The 19456-nt window shown below is 46.9% G+C and overlaps 1 protein-coding gene across 3 annotated transcripts in view; it reads left to right on the top strand.

Moving 5' to 3' along the window:
• Positions 1–3693: 3693 nt before the first annotated feature.
• The window catches only part of LOC139061140 (ATP-binding cassette sub-family C member 3-like), an 83563-nt gene continuing 67800 nt past the window's right edge, over positions 3694–19456 (top strand). The window contains exons 1-2 of one of the 3 annotated variants that reach the window (XM_070540760.1): positions 3694–4034; positions 17939–18088. In XM_070540760.1, coding sequence (XP_070396861.1) covers positions 4017–4034; positions 17939–18088 — 168 coding nt within the window. In that variant the 5' untranslated portion in view covers positions 3694–4016. Of the gene's footprint in view, positions 4035–4074; positions 4163–17938; positions 18089–19456 lie in introns of those variants that run through there. The other 2 variants (XM_070540759.1, XM_070540758.1) reach the window with 2 other exon arrangements.

Genomic DNA, 19456 nt, shown 5'->3' with positions numbered 1-19456 from the left:
CACGACCGCAACCGTAATGATGCCAACAATATCAAACACGACCCACGCTAGAAGAGCACCACTAGCGGAACATCTGCTATCAAAGTAAATATTTTTAATACAATATGATCTTTTAATGCACAACATTTATTTGCCACACATACCCAAGCAAAAAAAACCGCACCATAACGAAGAAAATTGCGAAAGACAACGATAAACAAACCGGCCTCCGAGCTCCGTCCGCCATTTTTAAACGCCAGAGCGCGCGGCACATTTTGGCGCGGCATTTAAACCATTTTGAGCGGGCACTCGAGGCCGCGCTGTATGATGGATGGATGGATGGATGGATGGATGGATGGATGGATGGATGGATGGATGGATGGATGGATGGATGGATGGATGGATGGATGGATGGATGGATGGATGGATGGATGGATGGATGGATGGATGGATGGATGGATGGATGGATGCGAAACTTTAATAAGGTCCTGAGCCTTCCGCAGGTTTATTCTTCATAGTGCACTCGATTTTTCTGGGCCAAAATTGCAAATTCGATTTTTTTGAGGTTTACCCTACCTTACTTAATAACGATATGCGGCGTCATGCAGTAGAATGATAATCTAAGATAATCTAGATTAAATAAAATGCTAGCATTAATGAACCATTTTTTTTTCGGGGGAGACTTACTCATTCCTCCTGTGTGTCAGCCAGATGGCAGAAGTCATGGAGAAAACGTCATTCATCAGCACGTTTCCGGAGAAATACTATGGCGTCCTGGGAACGCTAGAGGCGGTGTTTCAACACTTGACTGCTTTAGTTCAAGTGTACAGTGAATTGTGGCATTCGGCAGTACGTGATCAATACCCTAAAAGAAAGCGCGTCTCAGTAACAGAGGAGTGTTCCAACACGAACTGCGCCGAATTTGCTAGGAGCTCTCAATAAACACGTGGAAGCGCGATCGATGGATGTGTGGTGTTTAATGGCGCCAAGGCCATTAACTAATGGCGAATCATTTGACCCGGCCAAATGATTCCTAAGATGCATATTAACTTCATCTAAAAAGATAAAAATTGGTTCGATACTCAGAAAAAATGCAGGGAAAAGTGGAGTATGCCGATGATAAGCAGAATGAAAGCACGTTTTACGCTCAGTTTCTTTTCCCCTGCACTATAGGCTCTATAGAAGACTATAAGGCATCTCCTGTCGCCTCCCCAGGCGGTGCGTGATAAGAGCTTTAGGAGGTTCATAGTCTTAAGGCATTTCGCGTTGAGATATTTCAGGTGCGGGACAATAGTTACCCTGCAGTATAAAAATGATACCTAAAAATTTATATTCACGGCTCACAGATAGCCGTTCTCCATTGATATCAATTATAGGGTTCGGCACCCGCCGTAGTTGCTCAGTCGACGTTTTTCTGCCTGAAAAGCTTCACACCCAGTTGGTCTTCAAATCAAATGGCAAAGAACTGAAGCGGTAAGGGCAAATAATGTTTTGTTTTTCTGTACGACAGACTATTTGAACTACGGAACTCCAGGCATAAACATTTGCTACTTCTTTTCACTGCAGCAGTTATAGAGGCCTGCATTAGTCAGATTGCCCACACTGAGGATGACGATAAGGACTATGATGACGTTGCTACTGCTGCCGCTGCTGCTGATGATGTTGGTGGTGGTGGTGGCCGCAGTGGTGTTGGCGTGGTGATGATGATCCTCCAAAACATGTCACGCTGATCACTCACCGTCGTCTTCGGTTGGTGAGTGACCAAATAACGTTATCCATAATTGATAATCTTCCATGCTTATTGTTCTATTTTTCTTAATTTCTACATTTAGCTTAAATATAGTAATTATCATCACAGGAAAACCCCCTAGTTCGCAGACGCGTGACGCCGTGTTTGTTAAGTTAATTGGTAAGCGAATGTTCGCTTGTTAATACGGCTGATAAAAGTATTATGATTGCTTCGTATAACTATCTACTAATTTGATATTGCAATGATGCTTCGCCGTTCGGGCGAAATTGCGACTTTATTTTTATTTCGCAACGGCGGCTCACCAATTTCACATAATTATCCATGAAGCTGGCGATAATATAGCTGTATTTTATTGCAACATTAATTATATGCACACTCCAGGTGCATCTTTGTCATCGTCATTGCCGTCGCCGTGATGTTCCGTATGAAGTCCAACGGCGATAACACCGTCGTGGCGCCCCGTATGCTGTACGTGCGAGTGAAAGCACGCGAGAGTGAGCCGACGATCGCGGATTAATCTCGCGTACGCAAGGGAGGAAAGCGAGGAGGAATTGCACCGTCTTCCATCGCGCGCGATGGAAGACGGTCATTAAGGGTGATGGTCATTAAGGGTCATGGTCATTAAGCAAGAAGGTCATTAAGGGTTACGGAATGGATTCCAAGGGAAGGGAAGCGTAGCAGAGGGCGGCAGAAAGTTAGGTGGGCGGATGAGATTAAGAAGTTTGCAGGCATGGCATGGCCATAATTAGTACCTGACCGGGGTTGTTGGAGAAGTATGGGAGAGGCCTTTGCCCTGCAGTGGGCGTAACGAGGCTGATGATGATGATGATGATCGCGCGCGAAGAACCGGGAGGAGAGGAGCCAGGGGGGGGGGGGGGCGTTGTATTTCGGAAGCAACTGCGTATGGCGCGGCCATGCACGGTCACGCGGGTTTTATCTTGAAAGCCATCTGCCTTGGGGGCACAGTCAAGGTGGGCCGACGACTCGTAGCTTCGTGTGGGCTGTGTTCTCGCCGCTCAGTTTGTATTGAAGCGATACGCGGCACGAAGGTCCCTTCGCTCGCTGCTGCTGCCCCACTTCGTCACGCCAGATTTCCGACAGTGAGTGTCCGCGTGTCATCGAGTGTGATGTGTGCATGTTTGTCTGTGTGCGCTGACACCATGCTTGTTAGTTTAGTTAGTAAGCGAGTGTTTACAAGTTTATGCGGCCGGTAAATCTACTATCCTTACTTATAATGGCGGTCTAATAATTAGCTATCGCAATCGATGCTTCGCCCTTCGGGCGACACTGCGACTTTCTTATTAGTATGAAAAGTCCAATATGTTTTGAATATAACCATGTACGTGTGAGAAAAATGCATAATTGAGAAGAAAGCTAGAATAAGTTATAATGTAAAATAACCTAAAATGAAGAAATAGAATGAAAGAATACATTGATAAGTTTGGAAATTTATTAATGTAGTCATTCTATATCTCTAATAAACATGTAAATTGTCAAAAGGGGGTCCCTGTTGCATGACAACAGCGAAAACTCCTCGTGTGAGAGAACAATTGTCGAAGTTATTGGTGGCCCAGCTGTCCAAATCGCACTTCTAATATGTTTAATTGTCTTGGAAATCGGTGACAGGATAAAAAAGGGGGATCAATAGATTCAGGTATATTGCACAAACAAATATTTTTATTATCTACTTATTCCAGTCCGATCGTCTAAGTTTGGTCGCCTGAAATTCTACATTCGAGATCCTGTGATAAACAAAGCCCTTGGTCGCAGTGGAACCGCGGTGTGCAGTGCGTGTGTATTTTCAACTTGCTCTTGCGTACACTACACAAATGCGCGTATGAGGCGTGTGTTATTTCGGCTGCTGAAAGACTGAAGCCAAGGACATGGCATACATGTGGGCAACCTGTTCGTGATTTTATAGACGCGCTCTACGCAGAAAAGCAGCGCAGGATGCGCCGGCAGTTCGACGATTTTCAGCAACAGCTGTTCCACGACCGCTCGGAACAGCAGTTCACTTTTTTTGTATGTGTAATTTTTTTTGCCTGTCTGCCGCTTGCACTGCTTCGAATCGTGAGAGCAGCCGGCGTTCTTTGTTGTAGCGATAAGATAGAGCCTCGTTAAGCTCATAGACTTCGTTAGACGATGCCGACTGGCCGGCTCCTCGCTTCCTGTGCATCAAGGCTGCATGAAACCATGAGGGAAAACACGCCGATCTGAAGCTGCCTCCCTCGAGCCGCGTAGAAGCTTCGTCCATCTGAGAGAGGACATTGCTGGCTACGGGGCAAATATGGATGCTTGCAAACAGGTGAGTACGCTCGGATTTCGGGTTTCCCGCTGTCCACATTAGAAGTCCACGAAGTTCCCGCTGTCCACATGCTCGCTGTTTTGGGGAATGACGGAATGCGGCTGAAGAAAAAGCTGTATGATAGACAGGTAATTGCGTCCTGGGGGATAATTGTACGTCTGTTGGTTTATGCTTATGAAAATGCAGTCGGACGCCTGTTCAACGCAATGACCTGCATGACGGGGAATAATTATGTCCCGGTTCTATTCCGGAGCTGTGTCTATTCAGAGCTGTGTCTTCAGAGACCTTTCCAAAGAAGCGACCTGTATAACGAACGATTTAAGACGCCCCAAACACTTCGTTATAAAAGAGTTTGACTTATATGGTCTCTGATTATATCTATGCGTGCTTCCTGTGACAACCTAAGCATCTGTGGTAAATACGCAACATTGTGACCCTTTGCGAAATGTTATTCCAACCCACTAATTCAGGGGTTCTCATTAAAAAAAGCTCACGAAAACGTACAAAGCTAGTTTAGGTTGTTAGACTCCACTTCTAGCCGGAACACCAAAATATGTCATTCTTATCGTGTGTGGAAAACGTGGATAGCCAATAAAGGCGCTTAAACGCAAAGTGGATGGCGAGGTCATCTTGTGGTCGCCGCACTGAATTAACGTGACGTCATAAGTTTGGACAGTGCGTTTTGGAGATTAGTTTATATTACTCCGATACACTATATTGCATTCTACAAGGGCCGAACACTCAACCTAGCGGGCTTGATTCTAGACTTGTCTCCGCACAGAAACAGACGAAACATGCGAAGATACCCTGAAAGCCGTGACGAGACGTTCTGGTAATGGAACTGCAGTTTGTACTTGAAGCCTACACTTTCGTTGGGAATATTCAACAAATTTTCGTGATGAAGATCATCTTACGCTGCTTACCAATACTCGCCATAGACGACTAAACAGACAGTTAATGTGACACTAGCTACATGCAGATTCATTGAAATTCTGACGAAAGCCCCAAAGAGAGGCCGATTCGCGAATGCAGCAATATAATAGAAGTAAAAATATGATATAGATCACATTCGGCTGTCCACAAAATATGGCGGCTGAGCGTATTGCTTGAAAAGTCGGTAGAAATGTGACCTGGCCATGAGAAAACGCAGTAAACGTTTTGTATGATCTCAATGTAAGCTACGTTGTTTTTTACAGGTTCGCGCAAGCAAAATCCTAAAATACAGCGATAACTTTTGCTTTTCCTATAGTTTTTCTTTTCGTCCATGCAAGCTAGCGCAAAGTCACAGGAACGCCTTCCAAATTCGTTTCATCCCTTAGTCTCGAAGTTGTCTTTTTATTACTCGAAGTAGACTTGTCTTCAGGGCCGGCCAGGAAGGACACCTGGAAGGATCATCTCCCGATTGTAAACTGATTTTATGATGCTCTTTAGTACTTCATTCTCTCAATGAAAACATCTGCTGCAATCTTCAACAAGAAAGAGACATGTATGGCCTCCATTTGGAGGAGACTCTGCAGTGACGGGACATTTATAATACATTTGATTTTAGTTATGTTCGTTTCAAGCGCGAAGAGTTGTTTCACAGCTTACAAAAAAGGCTGAAGCACGCTGAACAATTTCCGAAAAGCTCTGGTTCCTAGCACTTCTGTGGCAGGCGTAAAAAACAATTTGCAACAAAAATGCGCTCCATTCCACCCCTGCCTTATGCTTGACTGGGACATCACTTCAGAGGAATGGGTTGTATATAACGTTGCGTTAAGAACTATCTTAGGGAACATTATGAGCTGGTATGCATAGTTCCATATCAACCTTGAAGTAGGACTGCAGTCGCTTTGTTCCCTCAATTGTCTTTGGCACTTGTACCTTCATAACGCTGTCCGTGATTGGTAAAGTGGCTGTGTCTTCCAGAGGAGGAAAGTAAGGTTTGCAGATTTGCAGAAAACGGACACTGAAATAAAAGTTGTCACTGCTCTCAACTCAACTCGGTTAATAGATTTCAGACATTTTACGAAGCCTCGCAAGAATAAAATCGTCTTTTGTCGCTTCAAGAGCTTCATTCTGCCAATCGATCCGAGATATTTTGTGCTCGTCATCATAACATCATATGTCATTGATGGCATCACCGAAGGTAACGATAGCATTCCCTCCTTCACTTGAATTAAAGCCCTTTTGAATACGCCATTTCTTTTTGGATCGCGCACTGGCGTCTGTCATAGCTATGTATAGCACTATTTTTTTCACATTCTACCGTGCCAACCTCTACGCAGCTTCTTGCTCAATTGTATTCTTCTCAGCGGTATCTGCCAGTACAATTTCTCTACGTTTATTTGTTGATTTTCTTCCTCTCTCTTACGCGATGCAGCCATAGGGTAGAGCCAAAAGTCGCTTGGAACAATTCAACTTCGCGACGCAGTTGACGTCAATATTTCTTCATTTAATATGCGCGTGCAATCCTATGTGTCACCGCCCGGTCCTTGAATCAGCGGTTATGTATATTTGACGTCAGGATAGCGAAATAAAAACAGATTGGAATATCTTTACGGTATAAGGCCTCTGGAACAGTGGACATATAGGAGTCAAGCATGCCAATCACCTAGCTATCGCGCAACTCTTTTTTCTCATGCTATTAATTATACTGTATAAAATTGTGCATGCGCAGGAACTACTTACAATATTTTGACCACCAGAATGTCATAACCAATGACAGGGCAACGAATCACCTTTCATCACACTACAAATTAGAACGGTGTGTGCGTCGGTGCGTTTGTATGCGTGTGTGTGTGCGTGTGTGCGTGCGTATGTATGCGTGCGTGTGTGTGTGTGTGTGTGTGTGTGCGTGCGTGTGTGTGTGTGTGTTATTAACTGCGCGCGGTGTCTGTACTGTACTTTGGACTCATTACTAGCATTCACTGTAGTATTGCATCGTCCCGTCATTTTTCCCTCTTACTTTTCCTGTTTCTTCTGAGCCATTCAACTCAGCGGTGGAGTAAACAGATGGCAGACAAGCTTCTCCGTCTGACCTCTACATATTTCTTGTCAATAAAGGCTTCTGTTGTCGAGGAAACAATGGTCATAGCAGGAGCATGCACATAAAAGCACCGATTACGTCATTATTCGATTACGTCGATTACCTCACAATAACACGTGCCCTTTCTGGAAGGTTGGCCAATAATGGACACATATAGGCAAATCAAATCCAGTTAATTAATGTAGCTGTCGGATAATACACGTTGTTGTATCTAGAGATATTTGTGCTCAAGGTATACCTGTAACCCTAAATTATATTTTCAGGATTTGTGTCGCTGTTTACTGCTTGTTTACGCAAAACAGAGGTGTGCTCATTCGTACAGCTTCGTTATAATATATTATAGTTATAGTTATTATAGCATAACATCGTTTACGTAAGTTCCACCGACCCAAAAACTTTGTGAGTGGAACAGGAAACACGGGAGGAGGTGGGGGCCGCTAGTGCATAGGCAAAAAAATCTTCGCTGCGAAAATTCTTCTTTATTTCTTTCATTCGACGCCCATTTTATGGCCTCAACTTATTTTTCTTGAAATAGTGCAGATTTCAGTACGGTGCAAGCCACGTAACTGGCATGTGCGGAGTTGGTTCGCTTCCGCTCCGGCATGATTAAAGCACGTGGGAACTCATTTAGTTTGTTTTCGCAACCCCTGAAAGCGATGCAGTGGTTGACACAGAACGATGGCCCTGGGCTGGCAGCTGCCGAATGCAGCTGTTGACGGCGCGAGTGCTCGTGTATCGTACCTGCCGCAGGTCTGCACTGGCAATTTTTTTATTTGCTATATTAGCGGAAACTGAGAAGTACCACAAGGCCTTAATATCGTTTTCCTTCTATTTTTTCACTATCTGCAAAGAATCAAGCAAATAGTTTTTTCACAGTGACCAAGCATTGCAGTTCAATCAGTTTATCATGATGGCGACCTATTCCTGGCTCCGTTTCCTCGCAGTTGAGATAAAACTCGAAGAGTCGTGTTTTGTTGTTTCTACATCCGCAGATTTCGGTTTCCAAAAATACTGTCCGTCTCAACATCTGTGTTTGCACTTAGAATGTCCGTATTGGTGAGCTTTAGACCCTCCGACAGGTACAGTGTACGAACTTCTTACGGCTGTTTTGTGACTTAATATCCTTGTAATGTCCCTGCTCCAAACGTTCAAAATTATGCAACATTCGTTGTTTTGCTAACTTCTCAAAAACTGGATAGATCACTGCTCGACTCCAATATCTATCTCGGTATATTGATTTCTTCTGCCCTCCAAATATTTTATTCAACTAGACTCGCCTTTTGCTCCAAGAAACCTTTACTAAACTAGAGCTGCATCCACACAGCAGAGACACGCCGCAGGGGCCCAGGTGCGTTCGCTCCCACTGTTTTAATGCGTTAGCATTATTTGGGTATCTCACACACTTTCTGGGAAACAACTGTATTTATATCGATGCCTCCAACGTTCTCCCGAATGCAATAACTGTGGCGTTTTAAGTGCCAAAACCATGATTTGATTATGAGGCACGCCTTAGTTGGGGACTCTGGATTAATTTCGACCGTCAGGCTATCTTTAACGAGCCGCCAATGCGCGGGACCCCTCACCTGTGTCACTGGGTAGGTTATGGTCGAATGGGTGGCTCATTGCGCTACTGCGTTGAGGGAACAAGTTTCGAAAGCAACCGCCGGACCAAATTTGGGTAACCAAGTACGTGGCAATGCCCAAATATGTGCCGCTCTTCAGCGAACTTCCTTCCCACTGACGCGGGTCACTGTCGATGCAGGACTGGGCATGTACCGCCCTTTAAGTAAACTCTTTGACGCTGACTTGGAGCTTCGGTATGTGTCATTCGGTCTGTGCTGGTCTTCTATAAACGTATTTGATGCCAATTTGTGCCCCCGGATATGTGCCAGTAGCTGTGTGCGGCTCTTCAACAAACGCCTTTTACGCCAACTTGGGTAAATGGGCATGCACCACTGGGAATGGGCGCTTTACCGAAACAAAAACATCAGCAGAGCCCCTCTCGCGGTGACTGTCGATGGTAATGCGTTTAGCATTCAGTCAGTATATCGACGCATCGTATTGGCACCATCGAAACGGATTGGATTGGAAAAACTTTAATAAAAGTCCTGCAGGACGCACGTCAGCGCGCAGTGGGCGTCTCCCACGCAGGGACCGACAGGGAATACCTGGCGGCCGCTGCGCGAGCCTGCTGGACGGCCCATTGCTGGTCTTGTAGGAGCGGGCTTCTTAGGGTCTTCTCCCACTTGTCGGAGGTAGAGTCGGGCGGAGCGTTTCTACACTCCCAGAGCACGTCTGCGAGTGTCGCCGTGACCCCGCACGAGGGGCACGCATCGTCTGGGTAGACGTCCGGGTAGATTATGTGTAAGGTGGTCGGGTTTGGATAGGTATCCGTCTGTAATAAGCGTAGCGTTAGCGCCTGCGGCCTCCATCGAAACGGGTTATGTATGAAACGTGTACTGCAGTGGGGACTAATCATTCACGCTTGCCTAAGAACACTTGGCGCCACCTAGCCCGCCTGCCACTTGACGGGTTTCTCAGCATTCGCGAGCTCAGGCGCGCCACGCATTTCGGAGGCAAGGCACAGGCTTCGCACTGGCACCACCAGGAGGCGCCGAGTGTTCCTATGGAAGCGCGAAAGAGGAGTTCCCACTGCAGTACACGTCACAGACATAACTCGTTTGACCCGTGGAAACGTGTTGTGTAGCTATATTGTTTTTATGCTCAACGCGTTACGGTCGGTAGTCATCCTGAGGTTGTTTCTGCCGATTTTTTTTTATGTAGGCGTCCACCACAACACCGAAAGCAAAGCCCGTATTGCACATATTGTTTCTTCGTTCTATAGAACACTTTTGTCATTGTTTCACTTCTGATAATTTGCGATTTGTTCTTTGGAACACGAAGAATACTAACCTGACTGTAAGAGCTAGTTGGTTCAGGCGAAATATTCGGGCTGGTTTTGAATATACTAAGATACCGAATAAAGGCTTTACAATGAGAAGTACGAATTATTAGTGTGTAATATATTATTTGTATTCGAAACTTCGAATATTCGGCGATCCCAAACAATCTTTATTACGTTCCTATCTCAAACACAATGCCACATCTACATACCCGCACATGTCTATGTGTTTTTCTCACGTTTTGCGAAACCCTTTGTTGAAATTTTGGAAGCACCGTCTAGTAGAGTGAGCCAGGATTCCAGCAACGTGTGTTAGTATCAACGCCTTATTTTGGTATTTTAATGCGAGGAGTTATTTGCTTTCACTCCAGGCATATTGCCGTAGGCAGGTAGATTCCTGGCTCAACACGTTTTACGCCTTTTCAACTAAAACGAATGCGTAGCCAGCGTTGGCATACGACATGTGACTTCGGCCACAGCAGGGCGATGTTCGAACGATTATGCGACGATGGCAAGCGTACTCACCTCATGAAAAAGCCAAATATTTTTGAAACGTTTGGCGCGTGCGTCACATGGCAGTTCCTAGCATGTATTCCTCGCGACAGCTAGCACTTTGATGCGAAATCGCCTTCGTAATGGGCCCGCATAGCTAAGTCCTTTCCTCTTAACAACTGACGCTATGCTGTGGGGCATTGCACCGCCTTCCTGACGGGCCCAGGTCGAACAGGTTTTCAAGCTACATTGTCGGAGCGCAAATGCCATCGCCATACTTAAGCGCACCTTCATGACGTGGACATGGTTACGTATGATTGCATAACACTTGGTCGCAGGCGATGTCACAATCCGCGTTCCTCTCGCTTACGCCACCGTTGCACAACAATCAGCATGTCGAAAGCCCGCGTCAAACGCCTGGCTTATAAATGCTGCTGACGTTGATAAGCGATTGTTCTCATCGTCATCGTCGTCTCGCTGCTGTCATCGCACACATATGCTCGGCCTAACTGCAAGCTTTACGTTGATCCACCCGGTAATGCTTTACGGAGACCCAAACAGCAATGCTGGATAGTGAGCTACCTGCAATATGCTTCGCTTAACATGAATTCCCGCAGTGTTAGGGATGAGCAAATTCCTTTGCTCTTTTGAGATTTGCAATGTCTTGTTTTTGTGACCATCGAAGGCAGCTCTTGGAAAGAAAGAAAACAAATTTACACACCGCAAGAAAATATAATACCTGGTATAAGCCACTAGACTTTACTCAGTACTCCATTTGTGTAATAATGAAATACCCTGTACCTGCAGACATCTTCCCCCTCTACAAAGGCAAAAAAAAATGATGTGCGAAAGTCTATAACACAGCAGCAATAGCGAATCGAAGACCACTAGCACCTCAGTTTAGTTGCTGGACTTTACCTCTAGCTGAAGTAGCGCAATAGGTTTGTTGTTGACATAGCGGTCTCTATTCAGGGCTCTGGCCCTCTTCCAACATCGACGAGATATTGATGTCGCGGAAGACTTATGCGCCAGATTATGCGCGCAACTCACAGCTCACAACAACTCGTCACAGTCCATCATCTTCCCGCCACCACGTGACCCCCGCATGGTCTTAGAATTTTCCATCCATGAACACAAATCGGCGCTAGCTTTGTGCAACCGTACGTCTTCACCAGGACCTGATGGAATTTCTTACAGAGCTTTGTGTCATCCGGGTGAGTGGGCGAGGAGTGTTCTGCTTGAAATGTATGAGGAATTCTGGCTAACTGGTACACTTTCCCCAAGCTGGAAGACTAGTCGCGTAGTTCCGCTACTGAAGCCTGGCAAGTCTCCCTTGGAGCTTTCATCGTATCGTCCGGTTGCACTGGCGAGCTGTGTGGGCATAGTCGTGGAGAGGATGATCCTCGAACGCGTGGAGTTGTACTTGGAATTCCCAACGTCTACCTAGATGTCATGGCAGGCTTCCGATGTGGCCGCTCATAGATTGGTAACGTCGTCGACGTGGTTACCTACGTTCAGCACCAAAAAGGACGTAAACGTTTCTGCGCTTCTTTGTTCGTCGACGTCAAAGGAGCGTACGACAACGTTTCAGATGACGCCATCCTCACCGCCCTCGAGTAGGTACGCCTCGGTGGTCGGATGCTTAGATGGATACATAGCTATCCCTCTATGCGATATTTCTTTGTGAGCAGTGAGGATGGCCACACTCCTATACATCACACCTATTGTGGCGTCCCCCAAGGCGCCGTACTGAGACCTTCCTACATATAGACTGACGGCTCAGTCCTACCAAAGCGCTCTACCGCGGGTGTCGTCATTCCAGCAAAAGCCACGACTATCAAGTTGAAAACATCTCACTCGAGCACGTCGACGGCAGCAAAACTCGCAGTGCTTCGAGTCGCACTACACGTTATTAATGACGAAAAAACACACAAAAGGTCGATTTTCCGCGACTCGAAGACGGCCCTACCTTGTTTATTGTCAGTGCTACGGCGCAGTCTGCATTAACAGTTGGCATTTGAAGTCGCAGAAACCATTCACCAGCTGAATGAGAAAGACATGAAATAATTGTTCAGCGGCTATCAAGTCACTGTGGTACCATCGGCAATGAACGTGCCGATCAATCTTCTCGTTCAGCTGATGCAGAAGACAACGGCCTATCGATCCCGCTGTCTAGAACAGATGCTGCAAGGATGCTCCGCCTACTTGCACGCCAATTCACTACATCAGAGCGGGCTGAACCACCTTTTATGCGCGCCCGTTTATACACCCTGGATCCAACCTTAAGCCTCTGACTTACACCAAGACTTCCCAGAAGAGACGCGACCCTTTTGCCTTGGCTATGGTACGGTGTCGCGTTTACCACTACCTAGCCGTTCCGCATAGGGATGGCCGACACCGCAGCATGTGGCGATTGCGGCGTCGCGAAAACGACTCGTCATGTTCTTTGCTCGCAGTGCCCGCAGTACAGTGCGCATAGACAATAGCTTTCCGTCGTGCTGAACCAATTGGGCGACCAGTTTCTGTTGGAAGAAAGAATTCTGGAACATCGACGCGACTTAACATCGCATTAGAAGGCCGTGCAAACCCTACTGCACTTCTCGAGATCGACCGGCCTGTGTGAGCGCCTGTAATTGGAACGGCTTTTCTGCTACCTGTGTCCCTTTCTTTCTTCTCTTTTCTTTTCTTCTTTTTTCTCCTCTCGCTTTTTGTCATGTTTGCAACCCCCATATCTCCCACCCCAGTGCAGGGTAGCAAACCGGAAGCTCTCTTCTGCTTAACCTCCCTGCCTTTCCTCTCTTTATCTCTCTCGCTCTTGTTGACATAAAATGGGCTTCTTTTACAGCGTGAGAGTCAGGCACGCGGAGAACGTAAACACAGTGCGGTTTGTGTTTACCTTCGTGTGCATCCTTGTCTTTTGTGTCTCAAAAATGCTTCTCTGTCATCCCTGGTTTCTCGTTCCGCCTGCTGTGTCGCCCCTCGGTGCTCGACAGAATGTGTATCCTTGACGGGAAACCAAGAGAGGGCTGAACAGCAAGTGGGCGCAGCTCAGTTCAGCTTCCTGTGCAGTATAAATCATCAACGCGCCGCTTTCGACGTAGTGCGAATTCCCGTACGGCTCTTTGCGAACTGCGGATGTCGCTGCGTCAGCGCTCTTTGCACTTGCCGGTTTTAAATGACGCCAGCTGCTCTTGACGTCGATATCATTTGCGATCCAGGATCCGCCCATTTGTTGGCTGACAAATTTCCGAGAGTCTGCAAGTATGTAGATGGCCTCGTGTCACAAATACCAGCCGCACAACTTGCAGATCGGGACGGGGGATTTTGTTCGCCTTAATTATTGCACGAATGAGTTTTGACTTAGGAATTTCGTGACGCTTAAAGCCACCTGCGACGAAATTTCACTTAGGCTAAATAGCCTATAAGTGCTTAGCGCATACTACTAATTCAATGCTGGCAACGCCGCAGCGCTGTTAATTGTCTAATTTTCTTATTACCAGCTAGCCTTTGAATTGCGCCTCATGCGGACAGCGTGTGCACCTGGCAACAAGCGGCAGCGATGCTGAAATGGCGGTTTGTGTAGCGTACATCCCCGTACCCGACTGCTGATATCTCAGTTGCGCCAAGCCGCCCAAGCGCTTCGTCGCTCGCCTAACGTGTGTAAGTTGGTGGGCGTCTCTCTCGGCGCACTTTTCGTTGCGCACGTGATTTGAGCTGTTGCAAGAATGCCGACGCGTTGTGTGTCCTTCGGGTGCTGGAATGCGTACTCGAACACGAGGGATCAGTGAAGCAGTAAACAGCGTTGAGTAGAGGAAGGCCGCGCGTATCTTTGTTTGTCCCAGCTTTCAGAGCACATGCACGCAACCGCGTCGCAGCAGGCAAATGCGACGCGGACTATAGCCAACGCGTACACAGAATGTACACTGCATTTGACGAAGCTGCACAAGGTACATTTAAACAACACCTCATAAGAAGCCAACAAAACTGACACCAAGTACAACATAGGGGAAATCACTTGTGCTTAATAAATTAAATAAAGAAACAATAAATTAATAGAATTGAAAGTGGATGAAAAAAAACAACTTGCCGTAGGTGAAATCGTTGCTCACATGCGCCAAGTTGTTCTTTCCTCCCGGCAAGCGAGGTGACCGGAAGCGGCCAATGATCAATGCAGATACTGCCATGAAATCTAACATGAACATGGACATCCTAACGCCATCCTCTTCATCCCTGCGTCGTCAATACATCGCCTTCATGCCCATCGACGTCGTTTCTTCGTGGACGCTCCTTCGTCAGCATTAGTTCGTCATCATTCCTTGGTTTCCAAGCCACCGCCATCGCTCAGTCGTCTTCATAAAGCCATCGAAATCCGCCGTCGTAATGCCATCGTTATTTTGCCATCGTTGTCAATCTATCGTCGTCATTTCGTCGTCGTCATGGCCTCGTCACTAAGCCGTCGCGGCCATTGCGTTATCACCTCGCTGTCATCGTTGATTAGTCGCCTTCATTTCATCGCCGTCATTCCTTCATTGTCATGTCGTTGCCCTCGTTCCGTCATTGAGCTTGCGCAGTTCTCAATCCGTTATCGTAGCGCCTCTATAGTTGTGCCTTTATTGTCATTCCGGCTCGTCATTTTGTCTTCGTCATTCCTTCACTGCCATACCATCGTCCTCTTTCCATGGTCGTCAATCTGGCGCCGTCAATCCTTCGTTGTCACTTCACGATCGTCATGCTGTCGTGATTAGGCCGTCGCCGTCGTCGTGCCAGCGTCTGCAAGCCGTCGTCATCAGGCAGTCGTCGTCATTTTGTCGTCGCCAATCCGACGTCGTTATTCTCTCAGCTCCGCCTCAACGTTGTCATAAAGCCGCTGTCGCACCATCCTGCTTATGCCATCGTCGTCATGGTTGTTCCATCGACGTCACTGCAGCGTTGCTGTCGCATCGTCGTCGCGCCATCGTTGTCACGCCATCCTCATCCGCCGCCATTCCTACCTCATCATTTCATCGACGTCGTTCCTTCGTAATCATGCGTCGTACTCTCATGCTGTGCTGCCACAACTGTACGATTAGGAAACGTCTTTCTTTGTCAATGTTGTTAGGATCGGCCTGCAGCTATTTCAGCCCGCTGCAGGTGCGTCGATCGATCCGGGGGCGTGGCGCCCTTCAGAGAACCAGCGTGGACAGCACTAACCAACCGTGAGTTTCCTTTGGAGAACTGCGGACTACGGCAGCTCTGGAATTTAGGGGCGCCAGCTGGGTTCAGGCGTGACCACCTGACTACGGGGTCGCAAGACAATGGATACTACGACGACTGTGCTGCAAAGGTTGTCTGCCCTCGAGAGAGCACTGAAACCTGTGTGGCACTGAAACCTGTGCGGCCCGTGTGTGTGAGCCCTCCTCCTCCAAAAAGGCGTGTACTCTGCGATGACGTCGAATGATGACGTCGAACGGAGTGCTTATAAGCAGCGATTGTCGGGTGCTAGAGGGTGCTCGTGGTCGCGCTCTGTGCTCGTCAATGTACTCGTGAGCTGTGTGCTCGTTTACTGTATGCTTCGTCTTGCGGGCTCCATTTTGGAGTCACGCTAGACTGTGTAAATGTCCCCCTTGTTCAACTAGAAATAATGTAAATAAATCCTGCTCGCCTAGTCCAGTCGCCCCAAGTTCCTGCGATCGTCCTACAAGCCCGACTCCAAATCTTACAAATGGTGGCAGCGGCGAGGTCGTCTCCAAATCTTACAATGTGTCCAACTTTGTCGCGCGCTTTGTACTAGCAAATGGCGGTAAAGAGAAGTGTTCGGCACAGACAACGAAGAAAGCTTCTCCAAGACCGATTCCTACAGCGTATTGAATCCGCCCATTATTTTATTTTTTTTTGCAAGTGTATGCATTATTTTATTTATGTTCCTTCCTCGGCAGACGGGTTTCCGTCAAAAACTGGGCTTTATTACTTATTCAATGCACGCATTAAACGAGAAGCTTAACTACAAGGCTATTTTCATTTACCCACGCTATTTTATTAGAGTTAAAAAGAATACACTGGGATGTTTCGCATAGTCCTGTCACCTTTATATAAAGAGAAATTAACGTGAACCTGTAAGAGTGTCATTATTCATGCAGGAGTTGGATCTCTGGAACAAACTGCATGTACGAATCGCAATGAAAACTCGAAATAATCGCTTAACTGTGAGTGATCTAAAAGCACGCTTCCACAGACAAAGGGAAGTATGGGCTTGATAAAAGCAGAGATTCACACAAATCTGTCGGAAATAAGAGCGTCGCTGGGGAACTAGCAGAAGGCTCTCTTTATGATCCATACATGACACTACTTTGCCCATAGAGATTCCAACGTGCTCCACATATTTAATATCATTTTATTCATTCATATATGCAACAATCATGGAAATCTGTCTAATGCAATATAAAGTGAACCTCAATATGTGCATACACTTTTGGGTCGTTTTCTTTCAGTATAGAACGACCGTATTAACCTCTCACTCATTGCTTTTGTCATTTTTTATCGGTTTAGGTTTAGGGTGTCGTAAGTAGTAAAACAGCGCATCATGCATGCATAATAACAGCTACTCCGATTAAAATGATGTCAGATTTCTTCAGTTCACCTTCGGGCATGAAACTATCAAGAGTACAAGCTGCTGATTTTAAGACGACGTACCTGGAAGTAGGCGACTCACGCAAGCGTGAAAGCATGGAGTTTCGCAGGGGTAGGTCTAATGGACATCGCTGGGAGAGGGTTCTTTCAGAGTGCGGCGTTTAGGCGCCCGTTATTGCGTTTCGCATCGGCGCCGGCCCTCAGCGTAACCGAGAGAAGAAGCAAAGCGAAGGATGAAAGAGCGAACGCGGAGCGCAGCGGGCGATGAAAGACGGTGATAGCAAAGAGAGCGCGAGGAGGAAACCCGAGGAGAAGGGTATGGTGAAAGCGTGAGAAGAAAAACGTAGTGGCGCGTAAGACGGGCACTGAGGCGACGACCGCTACGAGATGGTGCCAGAGTAGTGCGCAGTCGTCGGTTCACCGATGGCATGCGGCGAGCACGTTCACCGACACCATATATGGAAACAAAGCACTGCATGAGCAAAGGTCTGTTTCCGGCCGCCGCTATGAATCGCGCTCACGCGGCAACCGCGCGCTGCCTCTCGTGATCTCCTGCTTAGTGAAGCTGTCGCGGCAAACTTCGCTCCGTTTTCGGCGTGCCGCACGAGACAGATTGGCCGCGCCAGCCAATATATCGCAAAACGAAAGCATGCACAAAGCTTCGCTAAAATTTCGCGTTAGGAAGTATCGTAATACTCGGTGATATTTTTTTTATCGTACGTTTCTGTAGCAGTGCTAAATGAAGGAGCACACTCTTTTCATAATTTTCTCAAACATGAAAACGGTCATCATATAATGAACGTAAATGAGGCTTATGATGATCACCTTAAATGACCGCCCTACGTTTCTACATTGCTCTCTTTGTTCGTGCCGCAGAGCCTGTATGCTTCGCTGCCTTCGTTGGTGTCCGAGTCGTTGCGGTGGGCCAGCCTGGTGTCCCTGGCATTCGGCTGGACCGAAGTCGTGCACCGTCCTTTGCCCAAAACCTCCAGGCGCACCATGACACTCATGGACGGCGTATTCACGGTGAGCCACCGAAACCAATTTCTTTTACGCGGGGAGGGTCCCGGTGGTGCGGTCCGAGGATCGGGTGCGTTTGAGAAGCGAGGCTGGCAATATTATTTGATGCAGGAGTGCGTCACCACAAGTCACGAAGACAAACTGCCATATTCCTTAACACTTCTCGACTCGACCCTCCACACTACTGGCTCACTCAACAAATTCCATGGCAGCAAGACCTTTCAACTGATCCGGCGATTGAGCTTCAGGAACGCGCTACGTGGTTTCTCAGCGAAAATTTTGTAACCAAGTCTCGCCAATTTCCACTCGACCTTGTTCGAATCCGAACTGAATTCGTTGAGCAACGCGTCCCGATACTAATCACAAAGAAGCATTGTTGAAGTGTAGTGTGTCTGTAATAGTTCGATTCGAGGAACAGTTTCGAGTCGAGGCCCGATTGAGGAAACGGTGGTATGAAACAGACTCGTATTTAAAAATTCAATCATGCAACATCCTCACACTCAAATGACTTTCTGCTAGCTTCCACCTTATTACATACGATACTTTAGGGCCTGGTGCGGAAGAGGAAAGTGTATTGCCAAGTGTACTTGCAAGTGCATTGCCAAGTGCATTGCCAAGTGCATTGCCAAAGTATACCGCGTAACAAACCAAACACAAAAACATATGTATCCCTCTCCCCCCCCCATACACACACAGTGGCGAGCATGGGAACCGGGCGGTCGTAATGGCCGAGTGCATTGGCATCTGTATTCTCAAGCATGCTACAAAGTGAATTGCACACGCAGGCACGCACAAACATGTTTTAGAGAAGGGACATTGCGTACGTGTGACGTCATACTTGGAAAGCAGGGTATAATGACAATAAATTTTTGCGAATGAAAGACATTGAATTTATGGACTGTACCCCGACTGTCATTAAAGCCTTTATCTAAAACAAGTGTCACCTACCACCTATTACTTCGTATCGTTTGTCCTAATATATATGGCTTGTCGTAAAATATGTTTGTCCTAATGGGCGGTAATTAAAGTCGTCGCTTAACGTTTCTCAATTATTACTTCACTTGAGAGATGGACCCGGGGCGGCTTGCACGAACATTAAATAACGAAAATAATAACCAATTCAAGAACGCGTTCTAGTGGGAACTAGATGTTTTCTAGCCGACATTTAAGAACGCATTCCTAATTCATTATTATTTTCGTTATAAAATGTTCGTGCAAGCCGCCCCTGGACAGATTATTTACGTGCAACAACTTATAGTTTAGAAATGTTTTATTGGTGTGAATTAGGAAGGAAGGATGGCGTTTTCAGTGGCTCGGGCTGCTGGTCGTCGGTGGGTCAGTAAATAATGACAACGCACAAAAATACAAAAAAAA

Source organism: Dermacentor albipictus, chromosome 6, assembly GCF_038994185.2.
Source record: "Dermacentor albipictus isolate Rhodes 1998 colony chromosome 6, USDA_Dalb.pri_finalv2, whole genome shotgun sequence".
NCBI classification, from domain to species: Eukaryota; Metazoa; Arthropoda; class Arachnida; order Ixodida; family Ixodidae; genus Dermacentor; species Dermacentor albipictus.
This window is presented reverse-complemented; position numbering and strand designations above follow the sequence as displayed.